General features: G+C 43.9%; 1 protein-coding gene across 1 annotated transcript in view; it reads right to left on the bottom strand.

Moving 5' to 3' along the window:
* LOC114354161 (ankyrin repeat domain-containing protein 50) overlaps window positions 1–25,274 on the bottom strand; it is a 50,796-nt gene that overhangs the window by 23,795 nt on the left and 1,727 nt on the right. The window contains 14 exon segments of the mRNA XM_028306420.1: window positions 5,640–5,798; window positions 6,231–6,364; window positions 8,022–8,144; window positions 9,464–9,563; window positions 10,181–10,280; window positions 11,290–11,421; window positions 14,912–15,408; window positions 16,347–16,449; window positions 17,604–17,751; window positions 19,941–20,065; window positions 20,513–20,607; window positions 21,241–21,368; window positions 22,796–22,914; window positions 24,865–25,062. Of these exon segments, the coding sequence (XP_028162221.1) occupies window positions 5,640–5,798; window positions 6,231–6,364; window positions 8,022–8,144; window positions 9,464–9,563; window positions 10,181–10,280; window positions 11,290–11,421; window positions 14,912–15,408; window positions 16,347–16,449; window positions 17,604–17,751; window positions 19,941–20,065; window positions 20,513–20,607; window positions 21,241–21,368; window positions 22,796–22,914; window positions 24,865–25,062 (2,161 nt within the window).

Raw genomic sequence — 25,274 nt, 5'->3', positions numbered from 1 at the left:
TCGTAGTCTACTGATGCCTTGGTCCATTGGTAACTGCTCCACTAGTGGGACAGCGACTTACCAATTGCCTCTAGGCCTCCTCAGTCGCCCCCTGGAGGCCCTGGAGCCCTAAGCCTCCTTCATGGTGTGGTGGTGGCGGTGTAGTGGTTCTACCCTAGCCTACTGGTGGCTTGGATCTCTGGTAGGTAGCGACAGGCCTGGCGCCTATAGACCTTCTAGGCCTGCCCCTTGGAGCCCTAGGCCTCACCTGCGGGCGGTGTGCGTGTAGTGCATGGCGAGCGCGGCGTGGCCGTCGGCCGGGCAGCACAGGCAGCGGCGCGTGCAATATGTTCCCTAATTTGACCAATAGATGGCGCTGTGCTTCGTTAGTTCGCGGTATCATTTGATTTTTTCCGGGCTTTATAGGGTGTCCCTGTGAGTGTGTATTCCAAGGTAGCCTATAGATGCCTTGGTCCTTTGGACTGCTCTACTAGTGGGACAGCGACTTACCAAGTGCCTCTAGGCCTCCGTAGCAGTCTCCTGGAGCCCTAGGACCTTGGTCTGCTGGTAAGTAGAGGTGGGAACCAAAGGTCTCTCTCTGTGTCCCTCCCACCGCACAGAGACAGGAACTGGTCTGGAGCCCTATAGACCTTCTAGGCCTGCCCCTTGGAGCCCTTGGCCTCACCTCCTTGCGGTGAGCGTGTAGTGCATGGCCAGCGCGGCGTGGCCGTCGGCCGGGCAGCACAGGTAGCGGCGCGTGCAGTGCTTCACGTCGCCCAGCCACGCCGCGAACGAGTGGTGGAAGAGGGAGGTAGCCGGCTCCTGACCTGGTACCTATAGTCCTAAGCCATAAGGCCTAGACGCTAGAAGACCTAATCTAGGGCTTCTAGCATCTAGTCCCTTATATGCCGGCTCCCAGAACCCCAACCTCAGCTCATAGTCTAGTTTCAGCGTTCCTAGTTGGACCGCATCTTACCTCTTAGCATGGTTTCAGCATCCCTAGTTGGACCGCATCAAACTACATGGCGAGTCTGTGCCGCAGCACAGTGGTAGCAGTACAATCTGTTTCCTAATTTGACCAATAGATGGCGCTGTGCTTCGTTAGTTCGCGGTATCATTTGATTTTTTCCGGACTTTATAGGGTGTCCCTTTCAGTGTGGAATCCAAGGTAGCCTACTGATGCCTTGGTCCATTGGTAACTGCTCTATTGGTAACACACTGGGGTGACTCCAATCCAGGTGCCTCTGGAGCAAGACTCCTGGAGCCCTAGGACCTCGGTCTGCTGGTAAGTAGAGTAGAGCGGTAACCAAAGGTCTCTGGGTGTATCCCACCTATAGGCCTTCTAGGCCTGCCCCTTGGAGCCCTAGGCCTCACCTCCTTGCGGTGAGCGTGTAGTGCATGGCGAGCGCGGCGTGGCCGTCGGCCGGGCAGCACAGGTAGCGGCGCGTGCAGTGCTTCACGTCGCCCAGCCACGCCGCGAACGAGTGGTGGAAGAGGGTGGTAGCCGGCTCCTGACCTGGTACCTATAGTCTTAGGCCAGACGGGACTAAGCCATAAAGCCTAGGTCCCTTCTAAGCCGGCTCCCAGTGCCTCAACCTCAGCTCATAGTTTAGTTCCTAGTTGGACCGCATCTTACCTCTTAGCCTGGTATCAGTATCCCTAGTTGGACCGCATCCAGCGGCGCGTGTCCGTGCCGCAGCAGTGGTAGCAGTACAATGTGTTTCCTAATTTGACCAATAGATGGCGCTGTGCTTCGTTAGTTCGCGGTATCATTAGATTTTTTCCGGACTTTATAGGGTGTCCCTGTCAGTACGGAATCAAAGGTCGCACCGAGGCCTTGGTCCTTTGGTAACTGCTCTATTGGTAACACAGTGAGGCGACTCCAATCCAGGTGCCTCTAGGCAGCCCAATGCCTTGGACCTATGGATACTGCTCTACTGGTGACGTAGCGACTGACCATGAGCCTATAGGCCTCCGTAGCTGTCTCCTGGAGCCCTAGGACCTTGGTCTGCTGGTAAGTAGAGCGGGAATCAGAATCAAAGGTCTCTGGGTGTATCCCACCTATAGGCCTTCTAGGCCTGCCCCTTGGAGCCCTAGGCCTCACCTCCTTGCGGTGAGCGTGTAGTGCATGGCCAGCGCGGCGTGGCCGTCGGCCGGGCAGCACAGGTAGCGGCGCGTGCAGTGCTTCACGTCGCCCAGCCACGCCGCGAACGACTGGTGGAAGAGGGTGGTAGCCGGCTCCTGACCTGGTACCTATAGTCCTAAGCCATAAGGCCTAGACGCTAGAAGGTCTAGTCTAGGCCTTCTAGAATCTAGTCCCTTCTAAGCCGGCTCCCAGAACCCCAACCTCAGCTCATAGTCTAATTTCAGCGTTCCTAGTTGGACCGCATCTTACCTCTTAACCTGGTTTCAACATCCCTAGTTGGACCGCATCAAACTACATGGCGAGTCTGTGCCGCAGCACAGTGGTAGCAGTACAATCTGTTTCCTAATTTGACCAATAGATGGCGCTGTGCTTCGTTAGTTCGCGGTATCATTTGTTTTTTTCCGGACTTTATAGGGTGTCCCTGTCAGTGTGGAATACAAGGTAGGCTACTGCCTTGGTCCTTTGGTAACTGCTCTACTAGTGGGACAGACGCAGGCAGCGACTGGCCTGGTGCCTGTAGGCCTCCGTAGCAGTCTCCTGGAGCCCTAAGACCTTGGTCTGCTGGTAAGTAGAGGTGGAACCAAAGGTCTCTCTCTGTGTCCCTCCCACCGCACAGCGACAGGAACTGGTCTGGAGCCCTATAGACCTTCTAGGCCTCCCCCTTGGAGCCCTAGGCCTCACCTCCTTGCGGTGAGCGTGTAGTGCATGGCCAGCGCGGCGTGGCCGTCGGCCGGGCAGCACAGGTAGCGGCGCGTGCAGTGCTTCACGTCGCCCAGCCACGCCGCGAACGACTGGTGGAAGAGGGAGGTAGCCAGCTCCTGACCTGGTACCTATAGTTCTAAGCCATATGGCCTAGACGCTAGAAGACCTATTCTAGGCCTTCTAGCATCTAGTCCCTTATAAGCCGGCATCCAGAGCCCCAACCTCAGCCCATAGTCTAGTTTCAGCGTTCCTAGTTGGACCGCATCTTACCTCTTAGCATAGTATCAGCATCCCTAGTTGGACCGCATCAAACTACATGGTGAGCGCCAGCGGCGCGTGTCCGTGCCGCAGCACAGTGGTAGCGGTACAATCCGTTTCCTAATTTGAACAATAGATGGCGCTGTGCTTCGTTAGTTCGCGGTATCATTTGATTTTTTCCGGGCTTTATAGGGTGTCCCTGTCAGTGTGAAATCCAAGGTAGCCCAATGCCTTGGTCCTATGGATACTTCTCTACTGGTGACGTAGCGACTGACCAAGAGTCTATAGGTAGGCCTCCATAGCAGTCTCCTGGAGCCCTATGACCTTGGTCTGCTGGTAAGTAGAGTAGAGCGGCAACCAAAGGCCTCAGTCTATGTCCCACCGGACAGAGACATGCACTAGGCCTCCTCAGCCAGCCCTGGAGCCCTAGGCCTCACCTCCTTGCGGTGAGCGTGTAGTGCATGGCCAGCGCGGCGTGGCCGTCGGCCGGGCAGCACAGGTAGCGGCGCGTGCAGTGCTTCACGTCGCCCAGCCACGCCGCGAACGACTGGTGGAAGAGGGAGGTAGCCGGCTCCTGGCCTGGTACCTATAGTCCTAGGCCATAAGGCCTAGACGCTAGAAGACCTAGTCTAGGCCTTCTAGCATCTAGTCCCTTATATGCCGGCTCCCAGAGCCCCAACCTCAGCTCATAGTCTAGTTTCAGCGTTCCTAGTTGGACCGCATCTTACCTTAGCCTGCTCTCAGCATCCCTAGTTGGACCGCATCAAACTACATGGCGAGCGCCAGCGACGCGCCGCAGCACAGTGGTAGCGGTACAATTTGTTTCCCAATTTGACCAATAGATGGCGCTGTGCTTCGTTAGTTCGCGGTATCATTTGATTTTTTCCGGACTTTATAGGGTGTCCCTGTCAGTGTGGAATCCAAGGTAGCCTACTGATGCCTTGGTCCATTGGTAACTGCTCTATTGGTAACACACTGGGGTGACTCCAATCCAGGTGCCTCTGGAGCAAGACTCCTGGAGCCCTAGGACCTCGGTCTGCTGGTAAGTAGAGTAGAGCGGTAACCAAAGGCCTCACTCTGTGTCCCACCGGACAGAGACATCCACTAGGCCTCCTCAGCCGGCCCCGGAGCCCTAGGGCCTCACCTCCTTGCGGTGAGCGTGTAGTGCATGGCCAGCGCGGCGTGGCCGTCGGCCGGGCAGCACAGGTAGCGGCGCGTGCAGTGCTTCACGTCACCCAGCCACGCCGCGAACGAGTGGTGGAAGAAGGATAGGTAGGCGGCTCCTGGCCTGATACCTATAGTCCTAGGCCAGACGGAACTAAACCATAAGGCCTTAGGTCCCTTCTAAGCCGACTCCCAGACCTCAGCTCACAAAGTCTAGGTTTCAGCGTTCCTAGTTGGACCGCATCTTACCTCTTGGCCTGTTATCAGCATCCCTAGTTGGACCGCATCAAACTACATGGCGAGCGCCAGTGGCGCGTGTCCCACCGCAGCACAGTGGTAGCAGTACAATCTGTTTCCTAACTTGACCAATAGATGGCGCTGTGCTTCGTTAGTTCGCGGTATCATTTGATTTTTTCCGGACTTTATAGGGTGGCCCTGTAAGTGGATTCTATCGTAGCCTACTGATGCCTTAGTCCATTGGTAACACAGTGAGGAGGTGACTCCAATCCAGGTGCCTCTAGGCCTCCGTAGCAGTCTCCTGGAGCCCTAGGACCTTGGTCTGCTGGTAAGTAGAGGTGGAACCAAAGGTCTCTCTCTGTGTCCCTCCCACCGCACAGAGACAGGAACTGGTCTGGAGCCCTATAGACCTTCTAGGCCTGCCCCTTGGAGCCCTGGGCCTCACCTCCTTGCGGTGAGCGTGTAGTGCATGGCCAGCGCGGCGTGGCCGTCGGCCGGGCAGCACAGGTAGCGGCGCGTGCAGTGCTTCACGTCGCCCAGCCACGCCGCGAACGAGTGGTGGAAGAGGGAGGTAGCCAGCTCCTGACCTGGTACCTATAGTCCTAAGCCATAAGGCCTAGACGCTAGAAGGCCTAGTCTAGGCCTTCTAGTCTAGCCCTTCTAAGCCGGCTCCCAGAGCCCCAACCTCAGCTTATAGTCTAGTTTCAGCGTTCCTAGTTGGACCGCATCTTACCTCTTAGCCTGGTTTCAGCATCACTATATGGACCGCATCACACTACATGGCAAGCGCCAGCGACGCGTGTCCGTGCCGCAGCACAGTGGTAGCGGTACAATTTGTTTCCTAACTTGACTAATAGATGGCGCTGTGCTTCGTTAGTTCGCGGTATCATTTGATTTTTTCCGGACTTTATAGGGTGTCCCTGTCAGTGTGTATTCCAAGGTAGCCTACTGATGCCTTAGTCCATTGGTAACACAGTGAGGAAGTGACTCCAATCCAGGTGCCTCTAGGCCTCCGAAGCAGTCTCCTGGAGCCCTAGGACCTTGGTCTGCTGGTAAGTAGAGTAGAGCGGCAACCAAAGGCCTCAGTCTGTGTCCTCCGGGACAGAGACATCCACTAGGCCTCCTCAGCCGGCCCCGGAGCCCTAGGCCTCACCTCCTTGCGGTGAGCGTGTAGTGCATGGCCAGCGCGGCGTGGCCGTCGGCCGGGCAGCACAGGTAGCGGCGCGTGCAGTGCTTCACGTCGCCCAGCCACGCCGCGAACGAGTGGTGGAAGAGGGATAGGTAGCCGGTTGACTTCTCCATCACGAGGATCCTGTAGAAAAAGTTAGATAGATAAATCATTTGCAATACCGTTTGTACACACAAGAAAAGCTCACCTTGCCTTCGTAAATTGCAACAACTATACATAACACGCACACAAAATAGTTGCCGCGTAATTTCAGCATCTTAAAGTCTGTTAGGACTGGATCTTGACAAATATCTTGCCACACATCTTGTCAAACATCAAAACAAAACTCTTGACAAGTGTCTACTATGTAACAGGCACATAACTTCAAGCTCTTACCTTGACAAACATCTCGACAAATATCTGTGACTGAATCTTGACTAAAATGTTTAAAAGTGTGTGTTATAATTGCAAACGCATCATTTCTTGACAAACATCTTGACACAGATGTTGCCAAATATCTTGACAAAACAACTTGACACAGATGTTGACAAATATCTTGACAAAATGAGCACTCACCGCCGCAGCAGATGCAGCCGGCGCGTGAAGTCCTCGCGGCTCACGCTGTATTCCTTGGTCAGCAGGCATCGGTACAGCATTTCCTCGGTGACGCCGCATCGGGCTGCTAGCAGCACGTCTAGTAGTAGGCGGACCTTGAGAAAACAATGTGACAGTCTGATGTATATGTCGCAGGCAAATTGTATGATTCCGCATTTTACAAACGGCGTCGTCAGTTCACAAACGCTCGCTGCTCTATGAAATGCCGAAGGCAAAATGTAAATTGCCTGGGCACTTTATAATATGCCAAAACATTTGATAGCCAATTCAATTGCTGTTTACAAAATGCCGCGGCAAATTGAAGTATTTAGTTCTTTTTCTTACCACGCGAGGCGCTGCTAATCAAAACAAGAAAAATGGCGTCGAGTCGTGGTGTTGTGATACAGAAAACAGTGCAAATTCTACGTATTCAAAGGACTTTTCACATAAAAAGACATTCGATTATACTTAGTGAATTAAAAATATTTTACGATTCATAAATAGGAGCAGTGAAAAAGCTATGGAAAAATGAAATAGTTTTTGAGGTTATCCGGCACGTATAAAACGCTAAGGTGACAATGGAATCTGGTGCTCGGACTGGTGGTGGACTGCTGCGGAATATTATTGGTTTAAAAAAATATTGTGTTGTCTTCTAGACTTCTTCTAGGTATAATTAAAATGTAAGAATTAACGGACTGACTATCGAAACTTATTTTATGTCATAGTTTTACCTATAGGTACGTACGTCAATAGTTTAAATTAGTTTAGTGTTGTTTTTATTACGAAAATATTTTAATTACTTTAGGAGTAGCAAGTATCTTAGGTTTGTCTTACCTGAATAGATACCTACCTGATTTCTGAAATTAAGTCTGATTTGTCTAACATGTGTTTTATGATGGTCACCCTATTGCAACAATCATAGTCGAAATTTTATCAAATGAACGAGTCGCCAATTTGCCTTCGGCATTTCATAGAACAGCGAGCGTTTGTAAACTGACGACGCCGTTTGTAAAATGCGGAATCATACAATTTGCCTGCGACATATGCACTGAGGGATTCGGTCCTTCGTAGGGACAACAAGATAGCCTCGGACATTAAAACAATAACATTCATCTATACGGACGAGTAAATTGACTTTTAGAGTAATGGGCTTATTGCGGCGCGCCTTGAACACTTGTTTAAATTGACATTTAGTATGGAAATGTAACTTTAAGCCAGTGTTCAACGTGCGTTTAACATTTCTGTAATAATGCCTCATATGCTTTTAAATCATCGGTTCCCAAACTTGTTATGTCTACTGCCCACTTTGAGAATAAATTCTTTTTAGCGCCCCCATTTGTAGTCGAGAGTCGAGTGCTCATTCGGTGCCTAAGAGACCTCCTAGTAAATGATGCCTCCCAAACCTCTACACAACGTCCCGATTTTTTTTTCTGGGTCTCTTACCGCCCCCCTTTAAGCCTGCAGCGCCCACAAGGGGGCGTTATCGCCCACTTTGGGAAAGACTGCTTTAAATCATAAACCATGGGAAAATACCAATAATCCACACCAATAGAAGTCTTTTAGAAATAAAAAATGATTTCATTATACAGCGATTCCTGCAAGGTGTTAAGCCGGTTCTAAGAGATGTCCATTGAACCCCAATGTATATTCAGTGATTTTGTTTAGATTAGGATTTCATCAGCATCATGTTTATAGTATTTATAAATTCACGAAAAATTAATTCGAACAGAATCTCAAGCATTTAGTGGTGGTCGTCAGTCCATGGATCCTTACCTTAGTGAACCGTCTGCCGTGAAACAGCCGCTGGGCCAGCCACAGATACAGCCCGTTGAGCGTGCCGGGTATCTCTCGGATCTCGCGTAAGGCTATAAAGCCGTCAGCTACTCCGTCTAGCACCTGACGACAGAATATTCATTATAATCTGCATCATCATCATCATAATCATGTGGACTCCTCAGAGCTTTTAAGTCGTTTTCATATTAATACCCCCAAAAAAGTTACACGACACTTTAAAATACTGCAAGCACCCTTGACTCGAACCAACTATCGCAAAAATTCGTTTGTAATTACAGTTCCTGATCGATTTAATTCTGTTTGTGATGACATGGAACTAGACTTATTCAATACCCCTATCAACCAGTTTAAAACAAAATTTAATAATCTTTTCTTTGTTAAATAGTATAGTTTGAACTTCATAAATTAACATCGTTTTCTGTCCGCAATAATATTTATTAATTGTGTAACTATAAGTGGAAACTTTTAATTGGCTGTACTTTAATCATAAAAATCACTTAACATAACGTAATTTAGATGTAAGTTTTCCAAAAAATTGTAAAATAAAAAATAAAAATAAAATAAAATAATTATCATCAAGTCATTTAGTCTACATTGCAGGAGCACGACCCTCTAATTTACCAGAGCCAAATGAGACAATATTGTTCACATGTTTGTCGCGTAGAGTCGCCCTTTGAAGTTTGTAAGTATACAAATATATTTTTTTTACTTAGACGGCAGCTACAAGAAGAATAAAAGACCAAAAATTCATAAAACTCATTTTATTTTTGCAAGTAGGCTTTTAAAAAGCACTTGTACACGTCCCAGTAATATCCCTAACACTACTTCGGGATAATGAATGGGCCAGTGCTGAGAAGCAGCGTAAGCTAAAGTCCGTTCGCCGAGCACGTAGAACTTCGTCCAACGACCCCAAGCAACCCATCCTTATCGCTCGCGCGTAATTATATTGCTGTCGCGTTCACGCACTCACTGCGGCCGCCCGTCGCACAGTCGCGACAGCAATATAATTCTGTCTATCGCGCGAGCGATAAGGAAGGGTAGCTTGGGGTCATTGGACGAAATTCTATGTGCTCGGCGACCGGACTTTAGACGCCAGCGTGGGAAGTGTAGAACAAATCAATCCTTGTCCCTCGTAAACTATAGTCTGGTCCGTGAGCACGTAGAATTTTGTCCAATGACCCCAAGCGACCCATCCTTATCGCTCGCGCGCAATTATGTTGCTGTCGCGCTCGCACACTCACTGCGGGCGCGCGTCGCACAGTCGCGACAGCAATATAATTCCGCGCGAGCGATAAGGATGGGTAGCTAGGGGTCATTGGACAAAATTCTACGTGCTCACGGACCGGGCTTTAGACAGGGTCGTGTTCCTGTAGTAGAGACTAAATGACCTGATGTTGATACCAACTCTGAGTGTTACGTACCTTCTCCAAATACAGCAGACAGCCATCGCTTTTGATCCTGAGGTGGTCCAACGCCGCGGCCGCCGCCGCAGCCGCCGCGGAATCGCTCGATACTCGCGCTCTGGACAACAATAGAACATACTTTTAAACTATGTATTTTTTACCCAACTGCACCAGAAAGAGAGTTATTTTATTAGCACGGACGGGTGCAAGCCTTTTCTGCGCTATTTCAAAGTCCCAAATCAAGATTTGTTAGCAAAATTGAGAGTTATCAACAAGTCATTAAATTTTTTTGCGACAAACTTTGATTTTATTGACAGTCAAGCTGTAGATCCTGGCTACACAGGAGTTGCAGCGGTGGGAACGAGAGGTGGGAAAAAATCCCGTAAAAATTAAAACCCAGTGAAGGTCGAGTGATTCCGGAGATTATCTTGGAATACGTAACGATTCCGTAACTAGGTACTGTTATTTTAAAGGTTGTATCTTTCAGGTTGTATCTTTCACCAATTTAAGGCACGGTTTCCACCTAAGCGGAAAGAATATGAGATGTGTTTGGATAACAAATCATATTTCGTTATATCCGCATCTCTCTGCTCAGTTTCAATTCGGAAGTCTGATTGATTCTTCAAAAATATCTCCTCCCTCTCTTCTCCAGCTTGGTAGAAATCTTTAAAGATCAGTATATTTAACCTTAACTTATGATGCGAGCTTTATATAATGAAGTTAATGTTATATTACCTGAGCCGAGGTTCCGTGTCCAGGCGTGCTAGCACGTATCTTTGAACGTCGGCCGATACATGCGCTCTCTGCAGTTCATCCAGGGTTATCTTCCTGAAGCCTGCAAGGAAAAAACACTCTTATAGTCACACAACACTTTTACAGAGCTCGATAATATGGCTACTTTAAAATTTATTGGTCATCGGAAAACCATAGCCCACTACCATAGTAATCGACATAGCAGAATAGGAGGTAAGCTCGTAGAACTGATGGTCAATGACGACAAAAAACCGGAAGACGTTGTGTATGTAAGCCACTTGATTTGGTCATTTTGAGAACTGGACATTCTGAATACTGGTCATTTCTCGAGTTAAACTTTTAGCGAACTGGGCATTTTGTAAATTTGACATTTTGAGCATTGGACATTCTGCGAACTGGACATTTTACGAATTGGGCATCTTGTAAATTGGACATTCTGCAAACTGGTCATTTTTCAAATTGGGCATTTTGTAAATTGGACATTTTGGGAACTGGACACTGCGATTTGGACATTCTGCAAACTTGACATTGTAAAAACTGGTCATTTTTCAAATTGGGCATTTTGTAAATTGGACATTTTGCGAACAGGACACTGCGAATTGTACATTCTGCAAACTTGACATTCTAAAAACTGGTAATTTTTCGAATTTGGCATTTTGTAAATTGGACATTTTGCGAACAGGACACTGTGAATTGGACATTCTGCAAACTTGACATTCTAAAAACTGGTAATTTTTCGAATTTGGCATTTTGTAAATTGGACATTTTGGGAACTGGACACTGCGATTTGGACATTTTGCAAACTTGACATTCTAAAAACTGGTAATTTTTCGATTTTGGCATTTTGTAAATTGGACATTTTGCGATGGGCTGGAAGATGTAGCGTGGGCAGGACTCCTACTAGGTGGACCGACGATCTTGTAAAGGTCGCGGGAAGAGCCTGGATGCGGGCAGCGCAGGACCGTGCATTGTGGAAAACCTTGGAGGAGGCCTTTGTCCAGCAGTGGACGTCATTTGGCTGAAACTTTAACATTTTGCGATTTGGACTTTTTGAGAGCTGGATATTTATAGCCTAGAAGTTAGCTGGTTACCAGTGAAGAGTCCAGAGTGTCTCCTAGCTGTGCAGACTAGCAGTAGCCACTGAGGCAGCAAGTGTTGATGACGGGCCAGTAATGCAGCCACCGTGGCCGAGCTGGATCCGTCGCGATCTTCTGACTGTTGACCTGAAACAACATGGTAACACCAGGCCTGTTCATCTCCGCGAGTTTACGTCGAAAACAAAACACGCACGATGGCCCACCTACAGGATACTATTCGACAAGGCCTCACATACGAGCGAACATTGACTCACGCACGCGTATTCTTGTGTATGATGGAAGAAAATAAAGAAAATGGTGTACCTACTAAATACTGTGCAGTATTTAACTGCCTAAATAATAATAAAAACACAGAATGTACTTTTTTGAGTTGCCTCAAGACACTGAGAGGTAAATAAGTAGTTAATATTATAGTCCAGTCAAATTAGACATGAACCCTGCATTAATTCGCATACAGCTGAAAATTGGTACGAATGTTCGGAGCACTATTATGAATTAACTGTGAAAAGTCCCCATCGATCCGACATGTGCTAAAAAAAAAATTAAAGGTCAAATTTAAAAAATACGGGTTTTTGAGATTTTCAGCTAAACGGTAAGTTTTATCACAAAAATATGTATGACAAGGTTTAAGACCATACAATTATCTATCAAAATTGTCTATACACTTTCTCCTAAGAGTCAGCGTTTCTAAGATTCGATGATCCAAAGAGTCAAAAAAGTGTTTTCTTCATAACGGTCTTACACATAAATCCAATGTGATATCGCCTCGTGCCTCGACTCAGCATTGTATCATGATGTGTTGTCGACGTCGAATATAAAATAATCAACCTCAATGTCGTCTGTCATCTTTAATTATCGAAAAATTGGTGCAACTTTGACGAAGGACTGCACCGTGAGTTTCTAAGATACGAAGTTTTCGTGTCTATTAGGTTTAAGAGCTCTTATATGCACACGTCACTACTCTACTTGTAACTCTATGGTCACTCTTTTAGCCCGACCAAGTTAGACAGTCCAGGTTATAATAATTCGCATAGAGTTGAAAATTTGTGTAAATGTTGAGAACACCATCCTAAATGAAATGTCAAAAGTCCCCGACGATCCGTCATTTAAAAAAAAAGTTTTCGAAGTCCCAAGTTTTTTGCATTTTTTGGCCAAGTAGTAAACTTATCATTAAAATAGATAAAAAATAATAGTAGATCATAAAATTATCTATTAAAATTATCTTTACCCCTTTTTCCTAAGAGTCACCGATTATGAGGTAGAACGAATCAAAAAGTTAGTTAAGATGTTCTCGTTATATGCACATGTTTCCACAACACCTATGATGGTTATTTGGCGCATTTTTTTTAACAGGTTTCCCCAGTAGGCCTTTTTTAAGATGTATTTGTTATCCTGTTCAATTAAAAAACTATTTCAATAGAGTTGAAGTTGTGGACTTGTGGAGTAGTTAACAGAATGCGAATTCTTCAACTTTTTGCATCGTTACCACATAAACGGTGACTCTTAGGAAAAAGGGGCAAAGACACTTTTAATAGATAATTTTATGATCTACTACTATTTCTTATCATTTCTTATGATAAGTTTACTGTTTGGCGGAAAATTGCAAAAAACTTGGACTTCGTAAATTTTTTTTTCAAATGACTGATCGTTGGGGACTTTTGACATTTCATTAAGGATGGTGTTCTCAACATTCACACAAATTTTCAGCTCTATGCGAATTATTATAACCTGGATTTTCTGACTTGACCGGGCTAAAAGAGTGACCATAGAGTTACAAGTAGAGTAGTGACGTGTGCATATAAGAGCTCTTAAACCTAATAGACACGAAAACTTCGTATCTTAGAAACTCACGGTGCAGTCCTTCGTCAAAGTTGCACCCATTTTTCGATAATTAAAGATGACAGACGATATTGAGGTTGATCATTTTATATTCGACGTCGAAAACACATCATGATACAATGCTGAGTCGTGGCACGAGGCGATATCACATTGGATTTATGTGTAAGACCGTTATGAAGAAAACACTTTTTTGACTCTTCGGATCATCGAATCTCAGAAACGCTGACTCTTAGGAGAAAGTGTATAGACAATTTTGATAGATAATTGTATGGTCTTAAACCTTGTCATACATATTTTTGTGATAAAACTTACCGTTTGGCTGAAAATCTCAAAAACCTGTATTTTTTAAGTTTGACCTTGAATTTTTTTTTTAGCACATGTCGGATCGATGGGGACTTTTCACAGTTAATTCATAATGGTGCTCCGAACATTCGTACCAATTTTCAGCTGTATGCGAATTATTGCAGGGTTCATGTCTAATTTGACTGGACTATTACTCATGATAATTCATGCTAAATCATGCTAAACCAAATCATTTCCTCCGCCATTTTCCGCAGTTTGGCACCTCACGTCACATCATTTTACCGAAGTCAGTAGTATTCGGCGCAGTGCCGATCACTGACGTTTGTCAACAAAATGGTGTTTGACTCTTGAGACAGGCTAAATTACACCATATTGTTAATGACATTGAGAATACATTTTTTTAAATACCTTCGCGAAGTAAAACTTCTGTACGTAGTACTTATTATTATTCTGTGGTAACACTTTAAAATCCTTTCGGGCATTTCTTAAAAGTAACTCCATCCAAACAAACGCCGAAGTGTGGCGATTTCAGAAATACAACTGCCACGTTTTGTACCTTACCTAGGGGGGTAAGTGTTCAGATTTTCCAGCAACTGAGTATTGCTTGAAAGTTGACAGCTACAATGGGCAATTTTACACCATTCTCCAATAATTCGAAATCACAACTTTTGTAAAAAGACACTTCATTCTGGTCTTAAAAACTTAATTATTTTAAATTACCTATAAATTACGATTTTTGGTCACATTTTTATTGAAAAAAGTAGCGGGTTGGCAAAATAGTGACGTCACTTGCTTATAGTGCCATAAAAAATCTATGGGAGAGTTTCGTTTTGACAGTTTTAAAAAGTACGTCAATTAATTGGTGGTGTAAACATGTCAATTGAAACATCACACGTCTGAAAACGAGCACGCGAAATTTTATATTTGCGAGCGATTACTGATTTTATCTGTCGTGAACCGACGATTTGGCGAAAGTCAAGCGAATCTCATAGATGCAGACAACGCAGGAGCAATCGTTGCGGAAACTTTTTCTATACAATAATAAATTACAACAAATTCCCTTTGCATGAATTGAATTGCTTGTATTCCAAATAAATAAATATAAATAAATATCCTTGGACATTTTACACTACGCTTCTAGTCCCAAACTAAGCAAAGCTTGTAATATGGGTACTAGACAACTACTTCTAAATAACTTCTAAATACTTCTTTTTTTGTAAATACATGCATATTATACATAGCAACACCCAGACCCACCACAGAAATTAAAATTCATCATTTCAATTTCTGCCCGGCAAATCGAACCCGGGACCTATCGGCATAGTAGTTCGTTCCGAACCACTACACCAAACGACCGACAATTTTAATTATGGTTGTTAACTTTTGGCAACATTAAAGGGTTAATTTCTTAGTGATGATGACACAACACCTTAATTTATGCGCAATAAAGTTTAAAATGAAACAATTCACCAACCTGCACCGCACTCGTCAATTGCATCGACCAACAAGAACAGACACTGCTTCGGCGGGTCAATCTCCAGTAACGGAAACAGCAGTGCCTTTTTGAAGCACTCATCTGGATTCCTTTCCAAATTCTGGGGCAAAAGTGCCTGTTGGGTCTCTGTATCTGACATCAATTTATCATAGTACGCATTGGCTATTAGTGTCCTTGGACTGACTGGTAGACTTGGTATAGGCGGAGGCACATCCTCATTTTGGGATCTCTTCTTCTCTAATAAAACCTCTAATTCCGGGGTTTCGATCACTTGATCCGGTTTTAAAACATTCTGGTATTCGGGTAGTTCAGTTTCGTCCTTAAGTTCAGGGGCGGAGGGTTCCTTTTCGAGTTTCTTCTGGGGAGAGTTGTCGGCGGAACGTAGCTCGCTTTTGTTGGGGTACCGGAAATTAGCGACTGGGATACGTGATTTGGGCGGGCTGTTTTCGACTTTCGGCCTGTCTGTTTCGCTTACGCTGTGGACAAATAAAATGTGTCATAAAATAGGTTATAAAAAAGATCTATACGTTACAAAGGGGCGATTCAGGTGTTCAAATAATAAGTTTTTGTATGGGACAAATGTCTAACTTTTCTATACCAATATCTAGCCAGAAAGTGCGCATTTCGCGAAGTCACATTCTGCTAAATGCATATTATGAGAAGTGCTCCTTGTGAGAAATTTAACTATTGTGAAATGTAAATTTTCAGTACTCAATCTGTGTGAGGGGACACTGTGAATACTTCACTTGCGCGAGTCAACTCAGCACAGCGCCATCTAATGGTGGCTTTAGGAACTTACTTATAATCACTCGTTATTACTTACTATCTATCTACTAACGTGTCTCATTGCTCTGCCGTTGAGAGATATTTTTGAAGTAGCTACCTTCTTTGGTTAGGTATCACTGGAAGCCAAACTGTACATCCTGGCTACACAGGAGTAGCAGCATTGGGAACGAGAGGTGAACACTCATTTACCTACACATACTGTTTCTATTACAACGCCATCTATCGGTAACTTCAGGAACTTTAAACGCTCGAACAGACTATCTACTTCTCTGTTACTTGCTCTGCTGAGATGGCGGGTGGGAGCGAGAGGCACTCACGCGTCTCTCTCTGTATCGACTGAAGGTATGTTGCGGAGGTATTTAGCTACTTTCATTGGTTGGGTTTCATTGGAGGCCAAGCTGTAGATTCTGTGGCCTAATTCACGTATTTTGACAGTCAAGATCTCGGTGACGATCAGAAGTCGTCCCATTGAAAAAAAGTTCTAAATCCGTATTCACAAGGGTCATTTTGATAGAACGATTACTCGATAGGATCGCAGCTCAGTGTTTTGTTGTCGTTGAAGTTTTGTTACGTGAATAAGGCTACTGGCTACAAAGGAACTGCAGCGGTGGGAGTGAGAGGTACTCACGTGTCTCTGTCCCTCTCTGCTGAAGCGCTTTTGTGCAGCGTTCGCGGCGCGCTTGGCGCTGTAGGCTCTGAGCTCTGACGTAACAGGCGCGAGNCCTCTAAATCTGCCGGTGTGTGTAGATAGATAAAACGTTAATTTACATAACAGGAACAGTGAACACACATTACAAACAGAAAGTAGGATTTTAAAAAAATCCCACAGGACAATATGACATGGTCGCCAAGCAGATATAATTTCGTCCAATGACTCCAAGCTACCCATCCTTATCGCTCGCGCGTAATTATATTGCTGTCGCGACTGTGCGACGGGCGCCCGCAGTGAGTGTGCGAGCGCGACAGCAATATAATAACGCGGGAGCGGTCATTGGACGATATTCTATGTGCTCAGCGACCTGACTTTAGTAAAACAAAAGAAATAGACACATTATAATTATAGATCGTTTCATCCACTCGGCCGCGCCCCAGCAATGTTTGGTCTCGGTCGCGCGGGGTGCGGGGAGTGTGGTCCGAGCAATCCGTAAGGCATTATTGTAGTGTGTGTGCACTTATTGTATAGTGTCATATCTATGGCATTACGTTTTCATAGAAACGCATTGTTTACTAATAAAAATAATGGATTAGCGTGTGGGTTTGTATCCTTCAATGAAACCACTGGAAACCTTTAGGAAAGTGTATTCAAAATCCCACATGAAAAATTGATAAAAGAAAATCGAAGACAGGACTCGTTGCCATGGAGAGATTGACAATATTACGAATCTCCCCGCAATCCGCGCTTCCCTCGACCAAAAAGTGGTGGGGCGCGTCTTCGTGGATGACACAATATATACCATCGGTTCCCAAAGTGGGGGGCGCGCCCCCAAGGGGAGGCGCAAAGACTTTTCTTCTGTGTACTTAAGTATAAAAAACCTGCGACCGCTGAGAGAATGCATTCCAGACTGCTCGATACGACCAATAAATAATCTTGACTGGAATTAATTTGAACATAGGTAATATTAATTACTTCTTGGTGTTGAGCTACACCGCGTTTATAAGGTACCTACCTTAATTGTAATTGCCTCGCTCTATATTACATGGTTTCATATATCAATATGTGGATTACGTAGTGGGATGTGTTACCACATAAATAATACATAAGTCTAGTAGATAAGTTAATTTCTGTAACACATTTTTTTGTAATTCCTAAAATAAATAAATAAATTTTGGGCGCGGAATTTTTTGTATGGTCGAAAGGGGGCGTGTCTCAAATAAGTTTGGGAACCAATGATCTATACCTTGCTTTGCCGTTGGGATATGTTGCGAAGGAAGAGATTCTCGTGGTTCTCGTAGAGACGGAGGTCGGACTCGGCTTCGTCGGCTACGAACGGGTTGTTGGGCTTGACGTTGGCGCGAGGAAGGATTTCGGGGAGCTGAAAGATAAATAAAAACAGGTTTTTTAAAAAGAATATTACCAGGCCTTTTCATCTCCGCGAGTTTACATCGAAAACAAAACACGCACGATGGCCCACCTACAGGATACTATTCGACAAGGCCTCACATACGAGCGAACAGTGACTCACGCACGCGTATTCTTGTGTATGATGGAAGAAGTTAAAGAAAATGGTGTACTAAATACTGTGCAGTATTTAACTGCCTAAATAATAATAAAAACACACTTTTTTAAGTTGCCTCAAGTCACTGAGAGGTAAATAAGTAGTTAATATTATTCATGATAATTCATGCTAAATCATGTATTTCCTCCGCCATTTTCCGCAGTTTGGCACCTCACGTCACATCATTCTACCGAAGTCTGCCCTATAGCTTCGGCGCAGTGCCGATCACTGACGTTTGTCAACAAAATGGTGCTTGACTCTTGAGACAGGCTAAATTACACCATATTGTTAATGACATTGAGCATACATTTTTTTAAATACCTTCGCGAAGTAAAACTTCTGTACGTAGTACTTATTATTATTCTGTAGTAGTACTTATTATTATTCTGTGATAGAACATACAAGTCCGAAGCGTATTAGTCCGAGAGGGGACCGTAAGAAACCCTACGTCATTTGATACTAAGATAAGCTCCATGGCACACGTTCAGAAAAGTTGTGATAAGCTTGGAAAAAATAATTATTAAATTCCGATTTGGACTAGCTAATAAATATACATCACGCTTAGAGAATTCGATCCTGGTATCCCGAGTTCCTGGATAATATTTGGTCCCGAAAATTTCGGGATCATACTTGACCTATCCCGGGATTTACGGGATTGCATCATCATCATTTCAGCCACAGTATGTCCACTGCTAAATATAGGCCTTCCCCCAATGATTTCCATATTGTCCGGTTGGTGGCGGCCTGCATCCAGCGCCTTCCTGCTACCTTTATGAGGTCGTCGGTTCACCTTGTGGTCGCTGACGTTTGAAGTCCAAAAATACCCTCCTGTGCTGCTAACATACCTCCGGCAATGACTCAGTTTTACGTAGTAAGCTAAAAGTTTGTTACCCGACTACGGCAAAGCAAGGGTTATAATTTTTACAGGCTATACAGGGTGTTAGGTAAATGGGTATATGAGCCGACACTAGCCCATGTTAACATCGTCATATAAATGGTATGGTGAAGTCAGAAAATTGAAATCTTCATTTTAATTATTTTATTTTTCATACAAATGGCAAATGGGATTTTATAAAATTATTTTTGTATGAAAATTAAAAAAAAAAGATGATATCAAATTTCTGACTTCACCATACCATTTATATGACCATGTTAACATGGGCTAGTGTCGGCTTATATACCCATTTACCTTACACCCTGTATATGTATTTTATACTCACATCTTCCACGCGACTCAAGGCTGCGTCGCCGACCATAGAGTCTAGGTACGCCTCCCGTTCGTGGATGCGGTCTATGGTCCGTTGTCTGCGCCCGCTATTGTCTATGCTTAGTGTTGTTATATTACACTCACGTCTTCCACGCGACTCAAGGCTGCGTCGCCGACCATAGAGTCTAGGTACGCCTCCCGTTCGTGGATGCGGTCTATGGTCCGTTGTCTGCGCCCGCTATTGTCTATGCTTAGTGTTGTTATATTACACTCACGTCTTCCACGCGACTCAAGGCTGCGTCGCCGACCATAGAGTCTAGGTACGCCTCCCGTTCGTGGATGCGGTCTATGGTCCGTTGTCTGCGCCCGCTATTGTCTATGCTTAGTGTTGTTATATTACACTCACGTCTTCCACGCGACTCAAGGCTGCGTCGCCGACCATAGAGTCTAGGTACGCCTCCCGTTCGTGGATGCGGTCTATGGTCCGTTGTCTGCGCCCGCTATTGTCTATGCTTAGTGTTGTTATATTACACTCACGTCTTCCACGCGACTCAAGGCTGCGTCGCCGACCATAGAGTCTAGGTACGCCTCCCGTTCGTGGATGCGGTCTATGGTCCGTTGTCTGCGCCCGCTATTGTCTATGCTTAGTGTTGTTATATTACACTCACGTCTTCCACGCGACTCAAGGCTGCGTCGCCGACCATAGAGTCTAGGTACGCCTCCCGTTCGTGGATGCGGTCTATGGTCCGTTGTCTGCGCCCGCTATTGTCTATGCTTAGTGTTGTTATATTACACTCACGTCTTCCACGCGACTCAAGGCTGCGTCGCCGACCATAGAGTCTAGGTACGCCTCCCGTTCGTGGATGCGGTCTATGGTCCGTTGTCTACGCCCGCTGCCGCACTCTTCTTCATCTGTGCGTTGGTCTGAAAAGTTTGAATACTATAGTTTTATACACTAGTAAGTATAATATTATGGTGTGAAGCTGTAATATTTCTAGTTCTTTTAAGGCATACGAAGGAAATACAGTTCTGCTTTGCCGGTACCACAAGGCTAATGAGAACGAAGACATCATAGTAAGAAGAAAACATATCTTTGGCAGAAAAATATGTATACTGTGCAGTCAGGAGCAGAAAGATAATATGTAGAATCTTTATGAGAAGCGAGTCTCGAAACAGTAGGATGACGTATAACCAGATTACCAGATAAATGATTGAATGAAGAAGGAAGGAATACGAGAAATGGAAGAGATATTAATAGGAATTAATTGCATAATAACTGTTCATTATTATAAATATGATTGTATATAAACCCCTCTGCTTTTACTTGTGTCTGTCTTGTTGGTTGTCCCAAATAAATAAATAAATAAATACCTTCGCTATCAGCCAAGAGCGGTTTGGAGATCTCTTCAGCATCATCGCCGAGCCCTCGGAAGCGACTTACAAGCCTCTCTTCTTCAGAGTTATGCCTGAAAACATTATAAATAATAACATTCTTCGGAAATTATACACTGAACTGAGTCATATTAACCAATTAGGCCATTAAAGAACTGAATTACATGTCCATTCCATTCATTTAGCCGATAAATATCTTGCTTTTGGTTCGCCTGGTCAGCATCACCATATTAATTAAGTCTGTCGCCATAACAACAATATTGAAAGCATTTTGGTTTCGGCAGTAAGACCGCTGGTCCTGGGCTGTGGTTGAAAAAAAAATTAGGATTCCGGGTGAATCTCCCTTCTATCATAGCTTCTACTTGTTAGAGGAGGGTAAGACTCTCCCTATTGTGATTTAAAAAGGTGGTATAATTTGAAGAAGGTCTACACTTGTGTGGTCGAAAGTGGCTGAGAAGAAGAAGAAGAAACAGAAACAGATAAAAGAAAAAGAAAAAGATAAGAAAGAAAAAGAAAAAGAATAAGAAAAAGAAAAAGAAAAAAAAAGAAAAAAAAAAAAAAAAAAAAAAAAAAAAAAAAAAAAAAAAAAGAAAAAAAAAAGAAAGAAAAAGAATAAGAAAAAGAAAAAGAAAAAGAAAAAGAAAAAGAAAAAAAAAAGAAAAAGAAAAAGAAAAAAAAAGGAAAAAGAAAAAGAAAAATCTTCTCACCTTTCATCGCTAGCATCTGGATCGCGCGGCGACTGATCGTTCCTCACCCGGCGGGAGGAATGTCCCAGGATCTGCATCGCGATGGAGCGAATGAACTCTGATGGACGGACGCTGCTTTCGTTGTTGCTCTGCGAATGTGCAAGAAGATAGCAATGAACATTAAACATTATTTTTCGCTTTTTTATTAGCAAATTATCCAGTGCTTTTCTTTTTCTAAACTCTCTAAAAATAGTCAAGATACAGATATTAGTAGCAGAGTAAATGCAAATGAGTAGGTCGTCTTCATAGAAACGCACTGAGCGCGGTTTGTATTCGGCGTATGTATTTTATTTCGGCGCAACATCCCGCTAATCCACGCTAAATTTTGTCAGTGTGTTCGTGCGCACCGCATACGTATTGGCGCGCTCACATACAGTGTGAGTCACGTTAAAGTGTACATATGAAAATAGATGAAACTAGACTTATTTTTATCGACAAAAAAGAGGTCAAAATTTTTATTGCATACGTTGTGATAGGGATAGAGACATGCGAGTTTTGGTTTTACGAAGGTAATACGACAGAGAATAATACAAAGTAATAAAAACCACCGGTTATAGGGGCATTTTTTGGAGAAATTTATCAAATAACCAAAAAAACACGAATGTAAAAGAAGATTTTTTTCAAAAAGTATCATTTTTTATTATTTGTTGGCATGTTTTGTGTATTTTATGAATTTTTTTAGTATTGCCTGTTATTTAGCATTATTACTGTTATTATTTTATCAGGATATACCGCTTAGTTTAAAAGTTATTACGTTTTCTTTACAATAAATAATTGGAAGAAAAAAAATTCTATAAAAAATAAAAAAAAAATAAAAAAAAATTTTTGACCTCTTTTTTGTCGATAAAAATAGGTCTAGTTTCATCTTTTTTCATATGTACACTTTAACGTGACTCACACTGTATAAACCGCGCTCGGTGCGTTTCTATGAAGATGACTCATTTGTATTTACTCTGTTAGTAGTGCCGTGACGTCACTGTACACTTTGAAACAAAATTATGCCTTGCTGGACTGCCTGACTGGAATTAAAAGGCTAGCTTTCCACTAGTGGAAGTCTAAGATCTAATGAAGGTTGCCGGATGCATAAGCGCAGGACCGATCATTGTGGAAATCCTTGGGAGAGGCCTTTGTCCAGCATTGCACGATGAGTTAAGGGCCACAAGGGTGCAGAGTGAAAATTGTCATGGCATTTGGCATCGCAGGACATTGTTTAGGACAGCTATAGAGCAAGCAATCAAATAAAAATATCTGGCAATAAAAAATGAGCGCTAATTTTGTCTAAAGCCCGGTCTGTGAGCACGTAGAATTTTGTCCAATGACCCCAAGCTACCCATCCTTATCGCTCGCGCGTAATTATATTGCTGTCGCGACTGTGCGACGGGCGCCCGCAGTGAGTGTGCGAGCGCGACAGCAACATAATTACACGCGAGCGATAAGGATGGGTAGCTTGGGGTCATTGGACAAAATTCTACGTGCTCACAGACCAGACTATAGGCAGAGCTCATTTCAAGGTTACCTGCACCATATGCCTGGCCAGCAGTCGTCTGTTCAACGCTCGCTGCTGCCTCGCCTGAGGACCTTGGCTCGGCTCGCTTAGTTCTTGGCATAGCGCTGTCTTGCCGCTGCCTGCGTCGCCTGTAACACCATACAGTAATTGTTGTAAATTAAACAAAGGTAAAGTTAAAGTCTAGGTATAATGGCGACCACGAGCCGGAAGACGTAGCTTAAGCAGGCCTCCCACTAGGTGGACCGACGATCTGGTGAAGGTCGCGGGAGATGCCTGGGTGCGAGCGGCGCAGGCTCGGTCTTCGTGGAAATCCTTGCGGGAGGCCTTTGTCCAGCAGTGGACGTCATTTGGCTGAAACGAACGAACGAACGAACAATTTGATACGGATCCCGATCCCTTTCCGGGTTGATAAGTGTGCTACATCCTTTAATCTCCACTGCAGGAGCACAACCACAAAATATAACAGAAGGTAAACTCATGTATGTACCTTGCTTTGTATACCTCTCTCGCTCGCACGCTCAGCCGTCGCGCTAGGGTTGTCTTGTCATGTGTTGCGTTTATTTCGTTGTGATAGAAAAATGTTACTCTTAATACTATGCAAGAAAGACAATAACAGATATCCACGTATACTTATTTATATATAGTACGTTATTATAGTAATAGTTTGCAAACAAATACACGAGAAGGAAGTAGTATTTAGTTGAGTGGTTGACACTATTATCCAACTAATATTATAAATGCGAAAGTTTGGATGTCTGGATGTTTGTTGCTCTTTCACGCAAAAACTACTGAACGGATTTTGATGTAACTTTACAGTATTATTGTTTATAACCCTGAATAACATATAGGCTATAATTTATGACGATCTGTGACAAACTAAATTTCACGCGGGTGAAGCCGCGGGCAAAAGCTAAAAACTAATTAAAGGGCGCGCTAGTTATCCAATAATTCCTAAAACCTCTCTAAAACAATTCGATATTCCTAATAATTGAGTTGGCTTTCAATTTCAATTGAAATTCAAATAAATAACTTACTTACCTCCCCGAATCAACGCGCTCGAGCCACGCACACATCGTGGCTCGAGCGCGTTTAGTATGGAGTTTGTCTTCTGTTATATTTTGTGGCACAACCCTCTGCATAACCAGGGGCAAATGGAATGGAGCATTTGAAAACGGGTTGGGAAAAAATAATAAAAAAGTATTAATTAAAAGACAATGCCGGAAATTGGCGTCTTTTTTTTTCGCGCGGCCATCGACCAAACTTTCTTTTTTTATTATAAAATAGTGTAATAAACCAAACTTACTATGACATGTATACCTCTAAACTCAGTCTGAACTGAGTTACGAGCATTAGAAATTTGATGATTTTCATACTAGATTTGCTTTTTGCGCGCAAAGTTTTGTAAGAAATTGTAACAAAATAGTGACATTGTATGTGTAAACAAACAACACCATCCATTAAAGGCTCCAGATATCAGTATGGAGCAGAATCAGCGCAATAAAAAAATAGCGCAATATTTTGTTGCAATTTCTTACAAAACTTGCGCACAAAAGGCAAATCTAGTATGAAAATCATCAAACTTCTAATGCTCGTAACTCAGTTCAGACTGAGTTTAGAGGTATACATGCCATAGTAAGTTTGGTTTATTACACTATTTTGTAATCAAAAAACAAAGTCTGGTCGATGGCCGCGCGAATAAAAAAAGACGCCACTTTCCATACAAAATCTGGCATTGCCATTTAAACTACCTGTTTAATCCTGTTCATTATTGTTGTTTAAGTAAACCAAAACTTGCAATAGGAATGATGTGTACATGTATAATGCACATTATTTAGCATTTATCTCAAAAATGAATTTATTTTATTTGTTTAACAACGTAAATTAAAAACTTTTTAAACACATAACTATACATTATAGGGACTTAGTTTAATCTAATGTGAAAATACTGTCTTCTTAGTGATGAGACGCTCTTCTAACTGTGGTCTTGCTCATCAGAATAAGACCTCCACTTGCCCGTAGATGGATCTCCGTTACGCATTAAGCGGAGGACGACTAGCGGAGAGGACGCACAAACTCACCCAATATCAGCGCTCCGCAAGTCTTGCTTACAGGCCGCTGCTCCAAGCAATGAGCTATCTTCTGAAAAGCCCACTCTCTGCAGAAGAATCTCCGCTTGTCTGTAGATATTGAGGTCTCCGCTACGCGGTGAGCGGAGGACGACTTGCGGACAGGACGCGAGCTGTCGTGGCGAGGTGCTATGGGACTGAGCGGTGTACCTGAAAATAAAAAGTTTAGTATTTAAAACTGAACTTTATATTGCTAGTTTTAGGTGCTTTTTAATGCATTTTTAAATGATTTAGTTGCTTAGTATCCTGCATCTCGTCTGATGGAAAATGACGATCAGGCCGAAGCTAGATGTGACCACCCGGAATCATCGACCTCAGAAGAACTGGCTATCTTACCTCCAACTGCCGGAACACAACAATGC

This window comes from Ostrinia furnacalis, unplaced genomic scaffold (assembly GCF_004193835.3).
Source record: "Ostrinia furnacalis isolate ACB-3 unplaced genomic scaffold, ASM419383v2 OfSCF1928, whole genome shotgun sequence".
In the NCBI taxonomy this organism is placed as follows: domain Eukaryota; kingdom Metazoa; phylum Arthropoda; class Insecta; order Lepidoptera; family Crambidae; genus Ostrinia; species Ostrinia furnacalis.
The sequence above is the reverse complement of the archived record's forward strand: the minus strand, read 5'-3'. Positions and strand labels throughout refer to the sequence as shown.